Source organism: Ovis aries, chromosome 1 (assembly GCF_016772045.2).
Source record: "Ovis aries strain OAR_USU_Benz2616 breed Rambouillet chromosome 1, ARS-UI_Ramb_v3.0, whole genome shotgun sequence".
NCBI classification, from domain to species: domain Eukaryota; kingdom Metazoa; phylum Chordata; class Mammalia; order Artiodactyla; family Bovidae; genus Ovis; species Ovis aries.
This window is the reverse complement of record NC_056054.1, coordinates 112,084,298-112,105,734: the sequence shown is the minus strand read 5'-3', so window position 1 is coordinate 112,105,734 and position 21,437 is coordinate 112,084,298. Positions and strand designations below refer to the sequence as shown.

The 21,437-nt window shown below is 41.4% G+C and overlaps 1 protein-coding gene across 3 annotated transcripts in view; it reads left to right on the top strand.

Moving 5' to 3' along the window:
* The first annotated feature begins 266 nt into the window (after positions 1 to 266).
* CD244 (CD244 molecule) overlaps positions 267 to 21,437 on the top strand; it is a 36,453-nt gene continuing 15,282 nt past the window's right edge. For 2 of the 3 annotated variants that reach the window (XM_012184537.5, XM_042256628.2), the window contains exon 1: positions 267 to 548. In XM_012184537.5, coding sequence (XP_012039927.2) covers positions 488 to 548 — 61 coding nt within the window. In that variant the 5' untranslated portion in view covers positions 267 to 487. Of the gene's footprint in view, positions 549 to 2,961; positions 3,041 to 21,437 lie in introns of all 3 variants that reach the window. The other variant, XM_042256635.2, reaches the window with a different exon arrangement.

The window sequence follows — 21,437 nt, the reverse complement described above, 5'->3', positions numbered from 1 at the left end:
AAACCCTCTGTCCTTCATCTTCACAATGTCTGTTGGGATTGGACAGGCTTACACAATGGCTGTTTGGTCCCCATATAGTTTTCTCTATATTGCCAGTAGGATGCAGAGAATTGGGAACTTTCTTGGGCATCTGTCCTTTAAACAAAGCAGCTGGGCTGGGGCAGAGCTCAGGACAAGATTTCTAAGTTGGTTTTGTGAGTCACTGTGTATTCTGAGCATCCGCCCACTTGAGGCGAACTTCGCAAGTTTAGCTTGTGGGAACTATCAGACCAGGTCCAGGGACTGGGGCTTCCTCAACAACCCTGCTAGCGTTCAGCTGATGAGAACATCCTCAAGCTGAGGAAATTGTGGCTGAAGCCTGACAGAGTTCTGCTCCCTGTCACCCTTCTGCTGATGGGTGGCTGCTGAGCTTGTGCAGGGCAGAGTATCTGGTGGGAGGGGAGCTGGCTTGACCCCTCTGTGAGCTTCTTACATTTGTTCTGTGGGCATGCTGGGGCAAGTGCTTGCCCTCACACTCCTCCTGCTCATCAAGGGACATCAGGGCCAAGGTAAGGAGGCCCAGCCTGGTAGGGGTGGGCTGGCATGGACCAGGAGCTGTGGCCTTCAGGGAAATCAGGATGTGAGCCTCCGGATTGTGCTGCTTACCTGGTCACCTGAACCTGTGACTCGGAGCAGCTCCCTGCAGCTCTGGGCAGGCTGGGTCAGACAGCAAAGGCTGGCAGTGGGTTGGGAGGTCTTTGAGAAGTGTGCATCTGGCCATGCCATCAACAATCCAGGCCACCTTGGCAAGGTGAGTCCTTCGCACCAGCTTCAGTTTTCCTTTCTGTCTAGGGGGGAGAAAGTGTCCTCTCTGCTGGCTGTAAGAATGAAATATCCTCTCATTTGGTGCAGTTGCCAAAAGAGAGAAGAAGCGGCCATGAACTTTCTCAAAGGAAGTCGAGTGGTTCTGAAGCTCAGAGACTGACAGATTATTCTCTGAGGCAGGAAAGTTGAGCCCTGGCAAGTGATAGGCGGTGTGGAGTGGGGGAGGGGGATAGGAGGCGTGAGATGAAGGCCTGAACAGAGGCTTTACTTGCAAGAGCTGGTCCCTCTCCATCAACTCTGTCAGCAGCCCAGAGGCCAAGTGAGCCTGAGAATTATTAGGGAAATGTTGACTGGGGGCTTTCCTAGTGGCTCAGATGGTAAAGAATCTGCCAGCAATGAGGGAGACTGGGGTTTGATTCCTGGGTTGGGAAGATCCTCAAGAGAAGGGAATGGCTACCTACTCCAGTATTCCTGCCTGCAGCGTTTTGTGCACAGAGGAGCCTGGCAGGCAGAAGTCCATGGGATCACCAAGAGTTGAACATGACTGAGTGACTAACACTTTCACTTTGGCTGGGGGCAGGGGGCGGGGAAGGGAAGAGAAGGAGACACTATTAGGAAGTTCCATCACAAACTGAAAACTCTCAGGTGGGCCCTGAGCCAACAAATGAGGGGGTAGGGAATCTCAATGAGGGGTGCTCCCCCTTTCTCTCCAACCTTGTCTAGGATGCTCTGAAACTTGGAGCCTGCATTTTAAATCAGTAACTCTTTGCAGGGCATGGTGAATGGAGGTGGAATGAGAGGAAGGCACACTTGGTTGCAAAGGGAGGAAACTGAGGCACAGGGAAGTGTTTGTTTAGGGCCTGTTACAAGCTGTCCCTGGGTACCCAGTTCAATCACTGAGCCCCTGGCACTCAGATATCCTTCAAGAAGAAGATTCTAGGCTCCGGCATTTGCATGAGTACAGGTGGAGTAGGGCATGGTGTGATGAGGAACAGGGAGCAGAGAGAGAAGTCTGGAGCCTGGGGATCATGTATGTGGGCTAGGCGGGGATCCAAAGATACAGGATCCCAGGCAAGAAAGCTAGATTAGAACCTTGAAAGCCAAGGTAGGACCCACAGGGTTTGATGCCTGGCTTTGGGAGTGCAGGAACAGAAGGTCCGGGCTGACTCTGAGATCATGAGCCTACATGATGCTCCCTCCATCCTTGTGGCACTGTCTCTGGGCACGGCCATGCCAAATCCATTGCAGGGGGAAGCCAGGTGGCGATTCTTTGAGCACTGGAAAGGATGGACTTGGGCCTTACGGAACTTTTCTCTCTTCTTACTATACACTGTGTCTGTGGGGCTGGCCTTGAGTAAGTTGACTGAAACTGCTATAGTTATTTGTTTCAATTTTTAAACGTCTTAGTTTAAAATAATTTTGACATTTCAGGGAAGTTGCAAGAATAGTACAAAGAATTCTTGTATTTCCTTCATCTAGATTCACCAGTTGTTAACATTTTATCACATTTGCTGTATTTCTCTTTCTCTCCAAATATATGCATGTGTGAATAGCTGTATAATAATAATAATTTTTTGTGGAATATTCAAGGGTAAATTGCAGACATCACCCCCTTTTACTCTTAACTATTTTAGCACACATCTTCAAAAACCAAGAATGTCCCCATATCATGATATCAGCACAGTTATAAAATTTAGTAAATTTAACATCAATGCAATCAAATATATAATACATATTTAAATATTACCAAATGTCCCCCCAGTGCTGTGTGCATGCTTGCTAAGTCGCTTAAGTCGTGTCCTACTCTGTGTGACCCTATAGACATAGCCCATTGGGTTTGTCTGTCCATGAGATTCTCAAGGCAAGAATACTGGAGTGGGTTGCCATGCCCTCCTTCAGGGGATCTTCCCAACCTAGGGGTTGAACCCACATCTCCTAGTCTCCTGTATTGGCAGGCGGGTTCTTTACTATTGGAACCACCTGGGAAGCCCCAGATGTGTGATATAACATCTTTTTTTTCCCATCCAGAATCCAACCAGGATCACATATTGCATTGTTATTATGTCTGTTTTTTAAATTATTTGTTTATTTGGCTGTATTGGGTCTCACTTGTGGTGCAAAGGATCTTCTTCGCTTCACGTGGATCTTTCATTGCAGTGCATGGACTAAACTCTCTACTAGCAGTTGGGTCTCTCGGGTTTCAGTATCGGAGACATGCAGGCTTAGTTGCTCCAAGGTACGTGGTATCTTAGTTCCTCAACCAAGGATCACACCTGTATCACCTGCATTGCAAGGCAGATTCTTAACCACTGGACCAGGGAAGTTCCAGTTGCTGTGTCTTTTTGGTCATCTTTAATCTACAGTCATTCCCTAAACTTTCTGCATATTTTATAACATCAACATTTTTGGAGTACAAGTCAGTTGTTTTCCAGAGAGTTCTACAATCTGAGTTTGTCTGACATTTGGTCATAAGATTCAGGGCAAGCATTTTTGGCAGGAATACCACAAAAGTCACATCACGTCTTTTTCAGTGTATCCAATCTGGAGACACAATGAGAGTGAAACATTTTTTTCTAAAACTTGGTTTACTGAAGAATTCAGTACGCATCACATATGTGTAAGAAGTTCATGTTATGCTTTGCACAAGTCTTCCAAAGCTCTCTCACTTCTCACAGAAGAAAAGCCATACATTTCACCGTGGTGCGTGTGATCCAGCCCCCCCCCCCCCCCCCCCCCCCCGGCCATTGCTTCTCCTCTGCTCCTCTCACTGCGTTTCAGTCTCGCTGACCTATGGCCCTCACACTTATTTCACTGGGCCTTTGCACTGTTTTCTACATGGAATGCTGCTTCCTCCTCATTTTCTGTGAGGTTTGTTTCCTTATTCTGCTCAGGTACTACCTCCGCAATGATGTCTTTTCCACTAAAAATAGCCCCTCCATCTTGCACCTCCTTGTCTCCCTCTTGGCTTATTTCTCTCTGCATGCTCGTCTCCATTTTACATACTACATGTTTATTTTCGTTTTATTTTCTGTCTCCCAGTTTCCACTTCACCTTATTAGAATGTAAGATCCATGAAGGCAGGGCTTTTGTTTTGTTCACTCCTCTATCTCCAGCATCTTGAGCAGTATCTGGCACAAGTATATCCTCAATAAATATTTATTGAATGAATGAATACTTTAAATAATCCATAGAATAAAGTGAGTTTATTGGCCTACCAGAAAGTTTCATTGGGAAAACTGTTTAAATTTTAAAGCATGTACTATCTCTGTGGCCTTGAGGAAGTTAACCAACCTCTTGTTTCTCAATTTTTCATTCAAATCATGAAATTAACAGTGGTGTCTGCTTCCGAGGGGATGTGTGAGGATTAGATGAGATATAGTATATAAAGTGCTTAGAGAAATGGTGAGTTATTACAAGAACTCCAAACTGAAAGTTCATGTTATTCAGCTCTTTGGAAGCAAGGCATATATTTCACTTAGTTTTGTAGTCAGAGTTAAGAAGAGAGAGATTATTTGGTAATCCTTTGTTGAACTCTAATTAATTGAATAGAAAGTGAGTTAGAGCATGTTGAGATAAGATGATAAAGTTTTAGGTGTGACCCTTTTCTGAGGGTTTCTTGTTGTCATAACCAAGATCTTAGGGAGACTTCAACATTTTTTCTTTTACTATTGGTATATGAAAATATTTTTGAGATAAAGATCTTTGAATTGGATGGATAGATTGATATTGCACAGTCTTAAGAGAAGTTTTATGTTTTATTTTATTAAAACAAGTATTTATTAAAGCTTGAGTTTTCATCAAAATAACACACAGATAAGCAGTGCACAGGCATTTGTTATTCAAAAAATGACTAATGCATTTATTTCTCATAGAGTCCTGTATATATAATTTCATATGCAGGTATGCTCTGTAAATTTGTGTTTTTATTCTCTTAAAGTTTCGACAATTTATCAATTTTATATGCCTTCTAGATAGCTACCATGTTGAATTTTTTTGGAAAATGTTTTAGCAGTTTGTATCACTTGCTTCTCTCTTTGACTTTTAAATTGGAGGATAATTTCTTTACAATGTGTTAGTTTCTGCTGTACAACTTGAATCAGTTATAAGTATGCATATATAGATGTCAATATTTTTATCTTAAGGCAACATGTATTCAAGACATTGAAGCACGTGATTATACTGTATTGTAAAACAGTCTGTTTTCACAATAGCGTCTTCCCTCTCTTTTTGCATTCCTTCCCTTGATATGCTTTGAACAGCTCTGCACCAGGTGCTGGGCTAGAAACTGAGGATTCAGATGTGAATCAGCACACAACTCCTTCATTCACAGAGCCTACACCATTTACATCAGTGAACATACAATTACAGTTGTGGTTAGCGCACAACAAAGTGCCTAACACAGCAAGTGGTCAAAACATGTTAGTTGAGAAAATAAATGAATTATTTTCAGACATCTTAGAGGACAACTGGGATGATTTTTGGGTCAGATGTGTTGGGGAGCAAGGAACTTCAAATCACCGCTCATAAGAGTGGACTTGAGCCCTAAAGCTCACTTTGAACCCTAAATTCAGATTTTGGCTATGCATTCTGAGGAAACTCTAAAGGACACACCAGAGACTCAATGCCCAGGAGCTGCAAAGTTTGGGGTGAGATGTGCTGGACAAAAAAATAAATAAATAAGGGCAGGGACAGCATCTTACAGACAGCTCTGAAGGCTGCAGACTATTCCTGTAGGTTGTGTTGAAACTTTCACTTCTCAGGTGGGAGTCACTGATTGCAAATGCTTTGGCTGGGATCCAGGTAAGTTCTAAGAAGACTGGATTCATTTTTGTCCATCTTTTCCTCTTTGTACTTCCCCTCAAACAAAGCATGAACAATGAAGTTCCTGTGTATAGGAGAGAGATGAGGACTCAGGAAACTCAGGGCTGCAGCACTACCAGAGGGAACCAATTCTGTAGAAATATCTCCAGAGGTAGCTGGACCATTGTCTTCATGATATGTGTGCAGAGAAGTGCACAAAACTATAAACATACACGGTAATGAGTTATTAAGTGAATACACCCATGTATCTACTACACGCTCTCTCCCTATGTCTTCCACAAATATAACTACTCTTTTGACTTCTAACATCATAGGTTAGTTTTGCCTGTATATAAATGGAATCATAATTATGTACTCTTGCATTTGGCTTCTTTTGCTCAACATCTGATGAGATTTATCTCTGTTTTCACTTGTAGCTGGTTGTTTTCATGGCTGTACAATAGTTTATTCATGTATTCTACTATTGATGAACCTTTGGGTTGTTCCCAAAGTATTTTCCCTATTATAATCACACTGCTATGAGCCATTTTTATTTCTTCTTTCTTTGGCTGTGCTGTGTGGAACTCAGGATCTTAGTTCTCGACCAGGGATCAAATTTGCACCTTCTGCAGTGGAAGTACAAAATCTAAACCGCTGGACAGCTAGGGAAGTCCCCTATGGGCCTTTTTGTGCACGCACGTCTGTTGGGTGTATCTCTGGGGGTAGAATCCCTGGGTGTGTATATATACATCTAGCAGATGCTGGCAAACTCTTTTCCAAAGTGGCTGAACCAAGCAGTGTGTGAGAGTTCCAAGTAGCTTCAGGGTCACTGCCTTTGTGTTCTCTAGACCTGCAAATGGGAAATGAAAGCGCAGGGCTGTGACGCCTGAAAGGTGAAAGTCAAAGCCAGGGGAACCACATATCTGTGGCGTCCCTGGTATTCTGCACGAGATTCCTACAAAGAGTCATTTCTGGGAACTGAATTTAATTAATTATTTAATCAACTGAACATTTCATTAAACCTTTCCTATGTTCCAAGAACTATGTAAGATTTTGTAGAGGAAACAAAAGATGAAACACAATTTGGTTCCATCCTTATGAATCTTTCAGACAGGGGAAAATAGGCCTGTATAATATCAACTCTAAGGGAAGACAGAAAATACTACGTGTCACTGACAGGCAGATTAATCCCAAGCACAAAGGGTGCAAAGAAGATGGAAATTCCTTCTAGGTTGGGACACTGGGGAAGTGGCCTTAAAGGATAAGCAAGAGTTCAGGATGAGACTTCTCTGGTGGTCCTGTGGTTAAGAGTTTGCCTTGCAATGCAAAAGACACAAGTTCGATTCCTGGTCTGGGAAGATCCCACATGACAGAGAGCAACCAAGGTCCTGTGCCACAACTACTGAAGCCTGAGCACCTAGAGCTCATGATCTGTAATACGAGAAGCCGCTGCAGTGAGAAGCCTGCATTCTACAATGGAGAGTGGCCCACCCTCAACACAGCTAGAGAAAGCCTGAGCATAGGAACAAAGACCTAGCACAGCCGAAAATAAAAAAATAAAAAAAAAAAAATAATAATAATAAGAATTCAGGAGAGAGGAGTAAGGTAGGACAAGATAGGCAGAGGGAAGAGCCAAAACAGGAGGGAAAACACAGATTTGAACAAGGAAACATGAGAAACAAACACACATTTATCTTGGAGAAAGACAGTATTACAAATGGCATGATTCAGTTAACTGATACAATGAGTGGGACCTAGGCTAGATAAATTTGACGTGGGGTGGGGGTGGGGGTGGGGGTGGGGGTAGGGGTGGGGGTGGGAGTGGGGGGGGGGGTGGAGGTGGGGTGGGGGTGGGAGTGGGGGTGGGGGGGGGGGGGGAGGGGGGGGGGGGGTGGAGGTGGGGGTGGGGGGGGGGGGGGGGGGGGGGGGGGGGGGGGGGGGGGGGGGGGGGGGGAAGGAGAAGTTGCTTTATCTAAGAGGAGCAGTCAGTAGGAAGCTCCCAAGGGAGGGGCTAGGCTGAGAAGAAGAGAGGTGATAAAGTGGGTTGTGGACCTGGAGGGTATTTTATGTACTTTTGCCGTAACTAGAGCCAGACCTGCCCCAGCACTTTGGGGAACTCACTGAGCTTTATCCACTCAGTCCACATCAGGAACCCCTTCTGTTGCCTCACCCCAAGTCTGGTGTCATAACTCAGAACTGAGAAAACCTCAACATCCTTTGCTGGGTAGGGGAAGTTATACTTTTCTGAAAGTTGTATTTTCTCTCTCCTGCCCCCTCTCCCGGGGCTCAGGCCACACCCTTCCTCCCACCTCCCCTTCCTCCCACCTCCCCTTCCTCAGATCAGCACGTCCACATCAGAGGAAGCTGGGCTGATTGTGGACACTGCGTGGCTCTGGAGGCAGCAGCTCTGCCCTCCCTTTGCAAAGTTGTTTTACCCCATTCTTTCTTAACCACCGGAAAAGGGGCCTCAAAGTTGCTGAGCGCTAACAGCGGGGGCGGCTGCAGCCCCGGGGCCTCCTCTGGCCACCGGAACTTGCTGCGGCCTCTCCCCTCTGAACACCCCGCCACTTGTCGCGGCCACCTCTACCTCTCACTAAGCAAGTGAGAACTTCTGTTGAGTTACCTTTCCGCACTGGCGTTTATTGTCTCTCTCTTTGGCACGCACGGCCCTCAGGGACAGGGACCAGGTCTTTCTGCATCAATTACACTCCGAGTCACCTTATTGCTGTATCGCTCCCACGGCAACCTCACCCTATCTGCCTCCCTGTCCAGCCCTGCCTCACCCTGAAATATCTTCCTTTCCCCCACACTGGGCTGTTGAGGGCTGCAGAAGAATATTCAACAAAGAGCAGCTACAGACTGAAGGTCTTCAATTTCAGCTGGGTCCACAGGTGTCCTGGGAATCCTTGTTTTTGATCTACAGCTTTCCCCATTCTCCAGAGGGGTGATTCCGAACCTTCACTGTCTCTTCAAGATCCTATTCCATCATCACAGCCTCTATTGGCCTACACTCTCCTCCAAGGAAATGGAGATCCCAGTTAGGGATTCTGCCAACTCCATCAACAATCCCTTAATGTTAGCTGACCTCACCTTATCTCCTTTAGGTGACCACACTCGCCTCTGCTCCGTGTTTGGGAGCTCTCCTCCCGTCCTTGGTCAGTCCCTGTCCAAGGTCATCATGCCTTCTTCTGGGAGAACATCTGGGACCTGCCCAGTCCATGATATCTCTGATCTTTCTTCAACTGTTCCTTTTCTATTGGTTCTCCGCTCTTAGTTCATTATCCTGCCATTTGAAAATCTGTGTTGGAATACCACCCAGCTTTCCTCTCCTGTGTTTTTCTTTCCCAAGTGTCTCTTTTACTACTCATACAGGACACTTTCCTTCTGGTACCTCTGGTCACTGAATGTGTTTGTGATTTTTTTCCCCACACCAAGGAATCTTCTGTGACACCAGCTGTGTGTCCTACAATTTGACTCAGTTCTGACACCATCTGCCCAGAGACAGAGTTAGAGCTCAGAGGTTAAGGGCTGTGTTTCCACAAGATTGCCTCCCCCTGGTATTACAGACACCAGTCTCAAGCCCAGGTTGTAGATCAGAGGTTCCAGTGATCTCGTCCTCTGGTTCAATTAATTTGCTAGAGCAGTTCATAGAACTCAAGGAAACATATTTCCCAGTTTATTAAATAATATGAAAAAAGGTACAGATGAACAGCCAGATGAAGAGATACACAGGGCAAGGTCTGAAAGGGAGCTTCTGTTCTCTTGGAGTTGACGTTCACCAAGCGGGAAGCTCCACTAAACTCATTCTATTGGGATTTTGTGAGGGCTTCTTCACTTAGATGTGGTCAGTTTTTAACTATTAGCTCCTATTAACTCCATTTCCATTCTCTGTCCCTCCTCTGAAGAATGGGGAATGTGGCTGAAAATTTCAAGCTTTTAATCATGGCTTGGCCTTTTTTTTTTTTTTTTGCCCAGTCCCTCCCACCTGAGTCCACCCTGAGTCACCTTTAAAATATATTTTTTAAAAATTATTTATTTAACTTACTTTCTGGCTGCACTGGGTCTTTGTTGCTACCTGCAGGCTTTTCTCTAGTTGTGGAGAGTGGAGGATGCTCTCTAGTTGCAGTGTGAGGCTTCTCACTGCAGTGCCTTCTCTTGTTGCAGAGCATGGGGTCTAGAGTGTGTGGGCCTCGGTAGTTGTTGCGCGTGGCCTTAGTCGTCCTGCAGCATGTGAGATCTTACCTGAGTAGGGGTTGATCTGTGCCCACTGCGTTGGCAGGTGGATTCTTAACCGCTGGACCACCAGGCAAGTCCCCAGAGTCATTTTAATAAAACAAAGGATGTTCTGGTGCTCTTCTTACTAAGGAATTTACAAAGGTTTTAGGAGCCCTGTGTCAGGGATGGGGTCAAAGACTAAATGCTAAAGCAAAAGATGCCTTTATCACTGGGAAATTATAAGGATCAGAAACTCTGTGCCAGGAATGGGGAGTGGAGAGAGACTTTTATGTATATAAAAATGACACATATATGTGTATATAAATATATATACTGTCCATATGTGTATATTTCCATTACCTCAGAAAAACCAAACCAACAAAGCAAAATAACACCTGATGTTCTTCCTCTGGTAGTTTCTTTCCTAGCCCCTTTTTATTTGGAGACAGACTCTTTGTAAGTGTACAAACTGGTGCAATTCACATGAAAGTAAAAGAAAATAGAATAGTGTAATTTAAAAATGACCACAAAGGCAGCATAGCATCAGAAGTGTAGATCACACATTCGATTCCTTAAGTATTTAACAGTCTAGTCTATAGCTTTATCACTCCTTGTGTACTTTCTATTCAATTTTGTCGCAATGAAGGAGAACTAGAATGAAGGCTCTATTTCCTTAATTTATTTTAATTTTGACTTGCACACACTGTCAAACACAGTTATTTATTTATTTATTTTACATTTATTTTATTTTTTCATTTTTGGCTGCGCTGGCTCTTCTTTGAGCTTGTGGGCTTTCTCTAACTGTGCAGGGTGGGGGCTATTCTCTAGTTTCGGTATGCAGCCTTCCCATTGTGGTGGCTTCTCTTGTTGCAGAGCATGGGCTGTAGGAGCACAGGCTTCAGCAGTTGCAGAACGCCGGCTCAGCAGCTGCGACTTGCTGGTTCTAGGGCACGTGGGCTTCAGGAGTTGTGGCACAGGGTCTCAGCTGTGGCTCATGGGCCCTAGAGCTTGCAAGCTTCAGTAGCTGTGGTGCACCGGCTCCGTTGCTCCTCATCATGCGGGATCTTCCAGGATCTGGGATCAGACCTGTGACCCCTGCATTGGCAGGTGAACTCTTATTCCACTGTGCAACCAGCAAGTCCTGAAGACTCTATGTTTTGATCTGGTGGTGATTATACAGGAATTTATAATTATTCATTATGTTATGTTTATATCTTAGGCACACTTTGATGTTTGTGCTACCTCTCAATTTTAAAAAAGGTAAAAGTAAAATAAAACCATCACAACCCTCTAAAATTAAACTTATGTTCTATCACTCCACTATCCAAACCTGTTGGAGAGAGCCTTTGGCCCATCCTTAGCAGACCTGTAAGTCAGAGACATGGGTGTCCACACATGTGCGGCTGCTCTGTCTCTGATGCCCTATTCTATTCACCTTTCGCTATATCCCTGGCAGGTGTGGATGCCCTAGGCAACAGCTAGGTCACCTCCTCTGGGAAGCCATTCTTAATGCCCCAGGGAAAAATAACGCAGGCTTTCCTTATGCTTGTGTCACGCCTTGGGCATACCCTCATAGCACAGCTCACATCAAGTCTTTGGCTCTTTTAGGTCTATATTCCTCTAGACTGTATGCATAGGAAAACAGAGATTGTAACTTTTCTTTTATGTCTTTGCCCAATACCCTTAACAATCCTATTCTCTAAAATAGGAGCAATATTGCAAATATCTACTCGCAGATATGATATGAGCAACAGTAATCATAACAGATGCCAGCTCTGAGCAAAACCTAGACAGCTTTCTTTGGTGTATTGGCTGAACTTCTTCCCTGCCTTTGGGCCAGTAAGATGCCTCCATGCATGCACTAGCAACTGTGGGTCTTCACAGCTTCCATATTATCTGTACATGCTTCTGTTTTGGTCCTGTTCTCTTCTTACTATTTGGCTTTCATTCCTTATTTAAAATCATGCCCTGCCCTATAAATTTTGGTTTTGTATCAAGGACTTCTGGCACCCCTCCTTGAGAGCCCTTGAACTTGTTTTTTTTTCTTTTTTGGCTGTATCGGGTCTCAGTTGAGGTATGTGAGACCCTTCCTTGTGGCTCCCGGGCTTCTCTAGTGGCCCATGGGCTTAGTTGCCCCATGGTGTGTGCGATCTTAGTTCCCTCACCAGGGATCAAACCCACATTCCCTGCACTGGACAGCTAACTCTTAACCACTGGACCACCAGAAAAGTCCCAAACTCGGCTTTTATTATTGCTCTTGGAGTTACCACCCATGGAATACTCAGGAGCCATCTGCAGCCTGAGCTCTTTACTGCCTTGAGTGTGTGCCCAGTTGCTTCAGTCACGTCTGACTCTCTGCGACTCTCTGGACTGGAGCCTGACAGTTTCCTCTGTCCATGGGACTCTCCAGACAAGAATACTGGAGTGGGTTGCCATGCCCTCCTCCGGGAGATCTTCCCCACTCAGGGGTCAAACCCGGGACTTTTCTGTCTCCTGCACTGGCAGATGGATTCTTTACCGCTAGCGCCAGCTGAGAAGCCCTTTACCACCTTAGGTGGGGTGGAAATTTGGATACCCATTACTTAGCCCAGTGCCTGGCCAGTAAAATGTGTATCTATTGATGTGGTTCCCTCTCCACTGGGTCTTACCCTTTACCCTTCATTTGACGGATACTACTGCTGTCAGTTAACCAGTCTGGGGAGTTCCATATCTTCCTTTGTGCATGTCTGTGTGTGTACTCAGTCATGTCTGCTTCTTTGCAACCTCGTGGACTATGGCCTGCCAGGCTCCTCTGTCCATGGGATTTTTTTTAGGCAGCAATACTGGAGTGGGTTGTCATTTCCTCCTCCAGAAGATCTTCCTTATCCAGGGACTGAACTCACATCTCCTGCATTGGCAGGAGGATTCTTTGCCACTGAGCCACCCGGGCAGCCCTTCCTTTAGCACTTGCTTGTGATGTACTGGGGCATTTCCATCTTTCCCTGTACCATTCTATTCACAATTCCCCCCAACTCTACTTGCCTGGGCTAATCTCTTGGATGTAATTTTATAAAAAAATTGTCTCCTGTTTCCATAGTCTGTGAAGGTGATGTCCTGTTTCTAGAAAATTAAGACTTATGATATATATGTATTTCCATCTCTCTTAATTCTATCTCTAATTCTATCTCTAATATTCTGCGTAAGGGCTGGACCTTCTGCTTGATTCCCTGTCTCCAGAGGGCCCTTGAAGCTGTGGTTCCCCCTACTTGGAATGCTTTTTCTATAGTTCTCCTCCTGACTGAATTCTTCACATCTTTCATTTCTTAGCTCAAATGCCACTTTCTCTGGCCATGAATCTACCAATCACTCCGTTACATTATCTTTTAAAACTACTTTCATGGCACTTATGCTTCTCTGAAAAGATCTTGTTTCATTTTTCTCTTATTTATAGTGTGTAACTGAAGTGTAAGCTTCACAAGTGCAGGGATCTTGTCTCTTGCTCACTTTTCTAGTTCAATGCCCCTGTACAGTGGGTCTCAATTTTGCCCCCCAAAGAACAATTGGAAATGTCGAAAAAAATTTTTTTTGTCGTTGTTGTCATGACTGGGGTAGGGGTGCTGGCATCTAGTGGGCAGACGCCAGGGATGATATTACATATCTTTATGATTCACAGGCTGTCTCCCCTGTCCCCTGCAACAGGGAATTAACAGGCCTCAAAGATCAACTGTTGAGATTAACATATCTTCCCTAGAACAATGTCTGACTCATAGAGAATATTCAGTAAATACTTGTTGAGTACAGGAGTGAATAGTCTTCTCATTGCCTCAAAGGAGCTCACTGATTTTTATAGATGTACCATGGGTTTAGGAAATCTTCATCAATCTGTAAATTTACCTAGCCTACTTTCTAGTCTGTTTTACCTGTGAAAGTTTCTGATCCACTGATTTCTGGTTGTCATTTGAGTTAAGTATCAGGAAGACTTTTCTAATAATTAGTTAAAAGGAGATTTAGAAATCTCCTATTTTTCCACTCTTGCTCTGATAATGTTTCCACAAGTGGCAATATCACACTTTGCTCTTATCAAAGTACATATTAAATGTACTTTGTTTATTTGGGTACATATTAAATGTACTTTGATAAGAGCTTGTACATATTACAAGAGCTTGTACATATTACAAATGTACTTTGGTAAGAACTTGTACATAACTTGCACATATTAAATGTACAAGTTAAATGATCAAAAGAGCTCTCTGAAGGGTAGTAATTACTCCTTTTTAATATTTTATCAAAATATAAGGTATAGTAATATACAAAAAGCTTAAGCAAACAGCTTGATAAAGTTAAAAAATTTTATATTACAACGTTATATTATTATCTGCTGTGCAGCAAAGTGAATCAGCCATAAGGATACATTTACCCCCCTCCTTTATTTAATTTCCTTCCCATTTGGTCACCACAGACAGTGAGAAGGGCTCCCTGTGCTATACAGTAGGCTCTCATTAGTTATCTGTTTTATACATAACATCAGAAGTGTCTGTATGTCAATCCTAATCTCCCAATTCATTCCTCTCTCCCTTTCCCTGCTTAGTGTCCATACATTTGTTCTCTACATCTGTGTCTCTTTCTGCTTTGAAAATAGGTTCATCTGTGTAATTTTTCTAGATTTCAAATATATGTGAAACATGTTAGTATGTGTGTTAGTATATGATATTTGTTTTTTTTCTTTCCGACTCACTTCACTCTGTATGACAGTCTCTAGGTCCATCCACATCTGTGCCGTCTGTCGAAATGGCACAATTTCATTCCTTTTTATGGCTGAGTAATACGGCATTGTATATACATGCCTCATCCTCTTTATCCATTCCTCTGTTGATGGACATTTAGTTTGCTTCCATATCCTGACTATTGTAAACAGTGCTTCAGTAAACATTGGGTGCATGTGTCTTTTGGGATTATGGTTTACTCAGGTATATGCACAGAAGTGGGATTGCTGGGTCACGTGGCAGCCTTATTAAGAACTTCCATACCATTCTTCATAGTGGCTACACCACCTTCCCACCAACAGTGTAAGAGGATTCCCTCTTCTCCACATCCTCTCCAGCATTTATTGTTTGTAGATATTTTGATGATGGCCATTCTGATCAGTGTGAGGTGGTAACTCACTATAGTTTCGATTTGTGTTTCTCTAATAATTAATGGAAGAAAAGTTATGACCAACCTAGATAGCATATTGAAAAGCAGAGACATTGCCAACTAAGGTCCGTCTAGTCAAGGCTATGGTTTTCCCAGTGGTCATGTATGGATGTGAGAGTTGGACTGTGAAGAAAGCTGAGTGCCGAAGAATTGATGCTTTTGAACTGTGGTGTTGGAGAAGACTCTTGAGGGTCCCTTGGACTGCAAGGAGATCCAACCAGTCCATTCTGAAGGAGATCAGCCCTGGGATTTCTTTGGAAGGAATGATGCTGAAGCTGAAGCTCCAGTACTTTGGCCACCTCATGCGAAGAGTTGACTCATTGGAAATGACTTTGATGCTGGGAGGGATTGGGGGCAGGAGGAGAAGGGGACGACAGAGGATGAGATGGCTGGATGGCATCATCGACTTGATGGATGAGAGTTTGAGTGAATTCCAGGAGTTGGTGATAGACAGGGAGGCCTGGTATGCTGCGATTCATGGGGTCACAAAGAGTCGGACATGACTGAGCGACTGAACTGAACTGAACTGAATAATTAATGATGTTGAGCATCTTTTCATGTGTTTATTGTCCATCTGTATGTTTTCTTTGGAGAAATGTCTATTTAGGTCTTCCACCCATTATTGATTATTGATTGGATTTTTTAATATTAAACAATGATTTTATGTATTGGAAATTAATCCCTTGTCAGTTGCTTCATATGAAAGTATTTTCTCCCATCCTGATGATTTTCATTTGTCTTGTTTATGGTTTCCTTTGTTGTGCAAAAACTTTTAAGTTTGGTTGGCTCTCATTTGTTTATTTTTATTTAATATATTCATTACTTTAGGTGGTGGGTGAAAAAAGATCTTGCTGTCATTTCTGTCAGACAGTGTTCTGCCTGTGTTAAACTCTGAGTTTTATAGTGTCTGGCCTTACATTTAGGTCTTTAATCCATTTTGAGTTTCTTCTTATGTATGGTGTTAGGGAGTATTCTAATTTCATTCTTTTACATGTAGATGAACTTTTACATATATATGTACATGTAACCACCACCCATCTCAAGAAGTAAAACACTTCTTTATTAATAACAATGTTGATAAGATGCATCCACATTTTTGCTTGTAGAGTAGTTTATTCTTTTTCATTGCTGTGTAATTTTTCATCATATGAATATAACATGATTTATTTACTAAGCTAACGATGACTGGCATTTGGGATTTTCCCCCTTCTTGAATTATTATGAATAAAGCCATTATGAGCTTTCTTGTATACATTTTCTTGAGTATTCACAAGAAATACTCTTGTGGGCCATAGGGCATATGTAACTTTAGTTTTAAAAGATATTGTTAGTTTTCCAAAGTGATTGTGCCAATTTGGACTCTCCCTAGCAATGAATGAGAGCCTCAATTGCATCTCATCCCTACCAACACTTGGAATTTTCAGTCTTTTAGCCATTTTGGTGCAGATATAGTGGTCTCATCATTTTTTGATTCCCAACAATGTTGGGAATCTTTTTGCTGCTTGTTTGCCAATTGAGTATCAGGTTTTTGTCAAGTGCCTGCCTGCCAGTCTGTGTCTCCTTGTCACATTTGGGTAATTCCCTCAATATTTCAGATGTTTTCATTATTATTATATTTGTGATGATGATCTGTGATCAGTGATCTTTGATGTCATTATTGCAATTCTTTTGGGTTGCCACAAACTGCACTCATAAGAGATGGTGAATGTAATCAATTGTTAAAATGACAGCAAAGGATTCAGAATATTACATAAATTTAGTTGATAAAGAAGCAGCAGAGTTTGAATGGACTGACTTCAATTTTGGAAGAAGTTCTACTGTGGTTAAAATGCTATCGAACAGCCTTGCCTGCTACAGAAAAATCATTTGTTAAAGGAAGAGTCAATCCATGTGGCAGAGCCTGACTCCCATTCTCTAACCCACTAACCCCCATCTGAGTGGAGACTACTCTGATGTGCATGGCAGTGTGAAGGTGTGCTCTAACTTCATTGATTTGCATTTAACTGTCAAAATTTCTCTGTACCACTTACTGAAGAAGCTGTCTTTTTCCCATTCTATATTCTTGCCTTCTTTGTTGAAGATTAATTGACTGAAGATATGTAGATTTATTTCTGGGCTTTCTAGTCTGTTCCGTTGATCCATATGTCTGTTTTTGTGACAATACCACACTGTTCTGATTACTGTAGCTTTGTAGTGTTTATCTGAAGCATGGGAGGGTTATGCCTCTTGCTTTGTTCTTTTTCCTGAGTATTGCTTTTTCCTTTCTGGGTCTTTTATGATCCCATATAAATTTTAAGATTATTTGTTCTAGTTTGGTGAAAAGTGTCATGAGTAATTTGGTAGAGATTGTATTAAATCTGTAGATTGCTTTGGGTAATATGGCCAGTTTAACAATAATTAATATTTTTAATTAATTAATCTAAGATTATGAGATATCTTTCCATTTCTTTGAATTATCTTTAATTTCCTTTGTTAATGTTTTATAGTTCTCAGCATATAAGTCTTTTACCTCGTTGGTCAGGTTTATTCCTAAGTATTTGTGTGTGTGTCTGTGTGTGTGGGGGGGTGATTTTAACAGGTATTGTTTTTTCTTTTTTACATTCCCTTTCTGGTATTTCATTGTTAGTGTAAAGAAATGTAACTTATTTCTGTGTATTACTCTTATATTCTGTTACCTTGCTAAATTCATCTGTTAGTTCTAATTGTTTTTGTGTGGAGTCTTTAGGGTTTCCTATATTTCTGTATTTTGTCATCTGCTAACAATTTTACATCTTTCTTTCCAATTTGGATACCTTTTATTTCTTTTTCTTGTTGGATTGCTGTGTCTAGAACTTCCAATACTATATTGAATAGAACTGTGGAAAATCAGAATTCTTTCCTATCCCAAATTTTAGTGGGGAGACTTTCAGCTTTTCACCATTGAGTATTATGTTGACTATGGCATTGTCATAAATGACTTTTATTATGTTGAGATACGTTCCCTCTATAACCAGTTTGGTAAGGGTTTTTTTGTTTGTTTGTTTGTTTAAATATCATGAGTGGATGTTGAATTTTGTCAAATGCATTTCCTGTGTCTATTGAGATAATCATGTTTTATCTTTCCTTGTGTGAATGTGGTGTATCACATTGATTGATTTATGTATGTTGAACCATCCTTGTGACGCTGGAATGAAAGCAACTTGGTCATAGTGTATGATCCCTTTTTATGTAATGTTGGACTCAGTTTGCTAATATTTTATTAAGGATTTTTGCATCTACATTCATTAAAAATATTGGCTTTATTGGCTTGTAATTTTCTTTTGTTGTGTCTTGGTTTTGTTGTTAGCTGGTTTTGGTATCAGCATTATGGTGGCTTTGCAGAATAAATTTGGGAGTGTTTCCTCCTCTTAAATTTTTTGGAATAGTTTGAGAAGGATAGGTAGAAGTTCTTTTTGGTATGTTGGTAGAATTCCTTAGTAAAGCTGTCCAGTCTTGGATTTTTGTTTGCAGGGAGTTTTGTTAAATTACAGATTCTATTTCACTTATAGTGTTCAGTCTGTTTAAATGATCTGTTTCTTCTTGACTCAGTTTTAGCTGGCTATCTGTTTCTAAAAACTTGTTAATTTCTTCCAGGTTGTCCAACTTGCTTGCATATAACTATTCACTGTGTTCTCAGTCTTTAAAAAATGTTTTTTCTTTGTGGTTTTAGTGGTTAAAATGTCTTCTGTTACATTTCTTATTTTGTTTATTTGGGTCCTCTCTCTTTTCTTCTTGGTGAGCCTGGCTAGAGATTTGTTGATTTTGTTCACCTTTTCAAAAAATTAACTCTTAGACTTAGTAGTCTTTTCTATTGTTTTTTGATCTCTATTTTCTCTCTGATCTTCATTATTTTCTTCCTTATGCTGACTTGGGTTTTGTTTGTTCTTTTTCTAATTCTTCTAGGCTATAGGTAGCTTGTTTGAGATTTTTCTTATTTTTTTGAGGTGGGCCTATATTGCTATGAACTTCCCTCTTAGAACTGCTTTTGCTGCATCTCATAAATTTGTTAACTCATAAGGTTATGATATCATTATCTTTGATAACTCATAAGGTTATCTCATGAGGTTATAATCTTTGTTATAATCTATGTTATAAAACACAGTCTGGCTTTTTCTGATTTCTTTTTTGATTTCACTGTTGACCCATTGGCTTTTTAGTAGCATGATGTTTAGTCTCCATACGTTTGTTCTTTTCTTATTTTTCTTTCTGTGAAAAAAGAAACAGGTTTCATACTGTTACAGTTTCAAACAGTTTCATACTGTTGTAATCAGAAAAGTTCTCAATTGAGTTAATTTTTCAGTTATTTTATGTTTTATTTCTACAATTTTCATTTTTGCTGTTGTTCAATCACTCAGTCAATGTCCAACTCTTTGTAACCCCATGGACTGCAGCATGCCAGCCTTCCCTGTCCTTCACCATCTCCCAGAGCTCAGACTCATGTCCATTGAGTCAGTGATGCCATCCAACCATCTTGTCCTCTGTCGTCCCCTTCTCCTGCTGCCTTCAATACTTCCCAGCATCAGGGTCTTTTCTAATGAGTTGGCTCATTTTCATTTGGCTCTCAGATCTTAGGCTTAGAACTAACAGAACCTAAAAAATTTCATTTTTTCAGGTTAATTATTGCTGTACAATGAAGCACCTCCAATCTTAGTAGTTTAAAACTATCACCACTTATTTAGTCAATGATTCCACTAGTTGGCAATTTGGGCAGAGGTCAACTGAGTTATTCTTTTCATTTCAGCTTGCACCATTTATGCAAATATGGTCAGCTGCCAGATTGGCTGGGGATGGCGAATCTAAGATGGTCTTAGCTTGCCCCATGTGAGCTCTCATCCTCCAGAAGGCTATCTGAGTCTTGTTTGTATGCCATCTAGACAGGTTTCAAGAGAACGTGTAAAGGCACATTCCAAGAGGCATGTGCAATGCCTGTGTAGATTTAGGCTTAGAACTAACAGAACCTAATTTTTGCTGCATTCTCTTCAGAAGGCCAGCCTGGTTACAGAGATGGGAAAGGGAACTCTATCTCTTGATGATGGAAGGAGCTACAAAGTCACACTGCAGAGAGCATGGCCGCTTTTGCTTTCTATCGCACTTGTTTGTTGCTATAATTCTCAAGCATATTTTATTTCCTTAAACACGTTAAACAAAATTACTTTAAAGCTTATGATTGATAACATTATTATTTAAATGTCCCTTGGGCCTAGTTCTCTTGGTTTATGGACATGTTTCTTCTTCCTATGTCTGTTTATTTTTTATTTCATTTTGGACATTGTTGTATGAAAAATTTTAGAAATATTTAATGTGCTGGCTTTTGTTATTTTCCTACAAGAATAATTTATATTTGTCTCTAATAGGCAGCCAGATTAGAAATACTGGAGATTTTTTATAATGTTAATCCAATCCAGGGTTGAGATTATTCAAAATTGGGCTATAATCTCTACAAGAGCTGGCCTATTCCTTATTCATCCTTACTTTTACTGTGCACCTCTTTGTGGTACCAACCCTAAATATGATGAATTTTAGGTGCACTCACTTCTTAGCAAGATATTCCTGAACTCCATGTTCTTTTAGGTCCTTGAGTTTACTGTAAACTCTGCTCAAATTCTCAGCTTTTCAGCTGCTTTTTATGGACTCAGAAGATGCTTCTAAGGAGCAGGAGTCAAAAATGCTGGCCTCACTTCTCTGAATTTCCTTCTTACAGATCTTGGACATATAACTTTATATGACTTTATTAGCTCTCTGATGCTGTTAACAACATATATTTATATTTTGCTCATTTTTCTAGTTATTTTCAGTGGAAGTATTGGCTGTATGTCTTAGTCTAGTCTTCCATTATTGGAATTAGAATTGCTTAGATGATTATTTATCTCAATGTTGAAGTGTGTGCTGCAGAATGAAAACATGTTCTATTTCCAAATTCTCTAGATCACAAATTCTCTAGCATCAAGAATCATATCTTATTCATGAAGAGGCTCTGCCTTTTTAGGGCCCTGGGTAAAGGCTGTATAATTGGTGAGCACAGTGCACGTCCTTTTCATAGGTTTAGTAATTATTTTATTGTTCACCCTTGTTCTCAAGATCTTTAGATAGGGGCAGGATCTCAAGAGACAGTCGCAGAGGCGTATAGCACAGTCTCTGCTTTTGGTCTGGTAATGAGCAGAGCCATTTCAAGTCATAAGAATATGAATAGGAACTCCATGTGTTTTCCTTTTAGGAGTGTCAAATCAGAGAAACATATTATCTCCACCAAATAGCAATTACAAGTCCTTTAATTATTTACTTAGTCTCTTGAGAAAATGCCAGTGTGAATGTATGGTTAGGAATGAATGTTTATAATGCATGTGGACATCTAGAAATCTCTGTCCATTGCTCTACTCTCAATGTTCTCCATTTGAAAAAATATGTTTGTATAACTACCTCCATCTTCT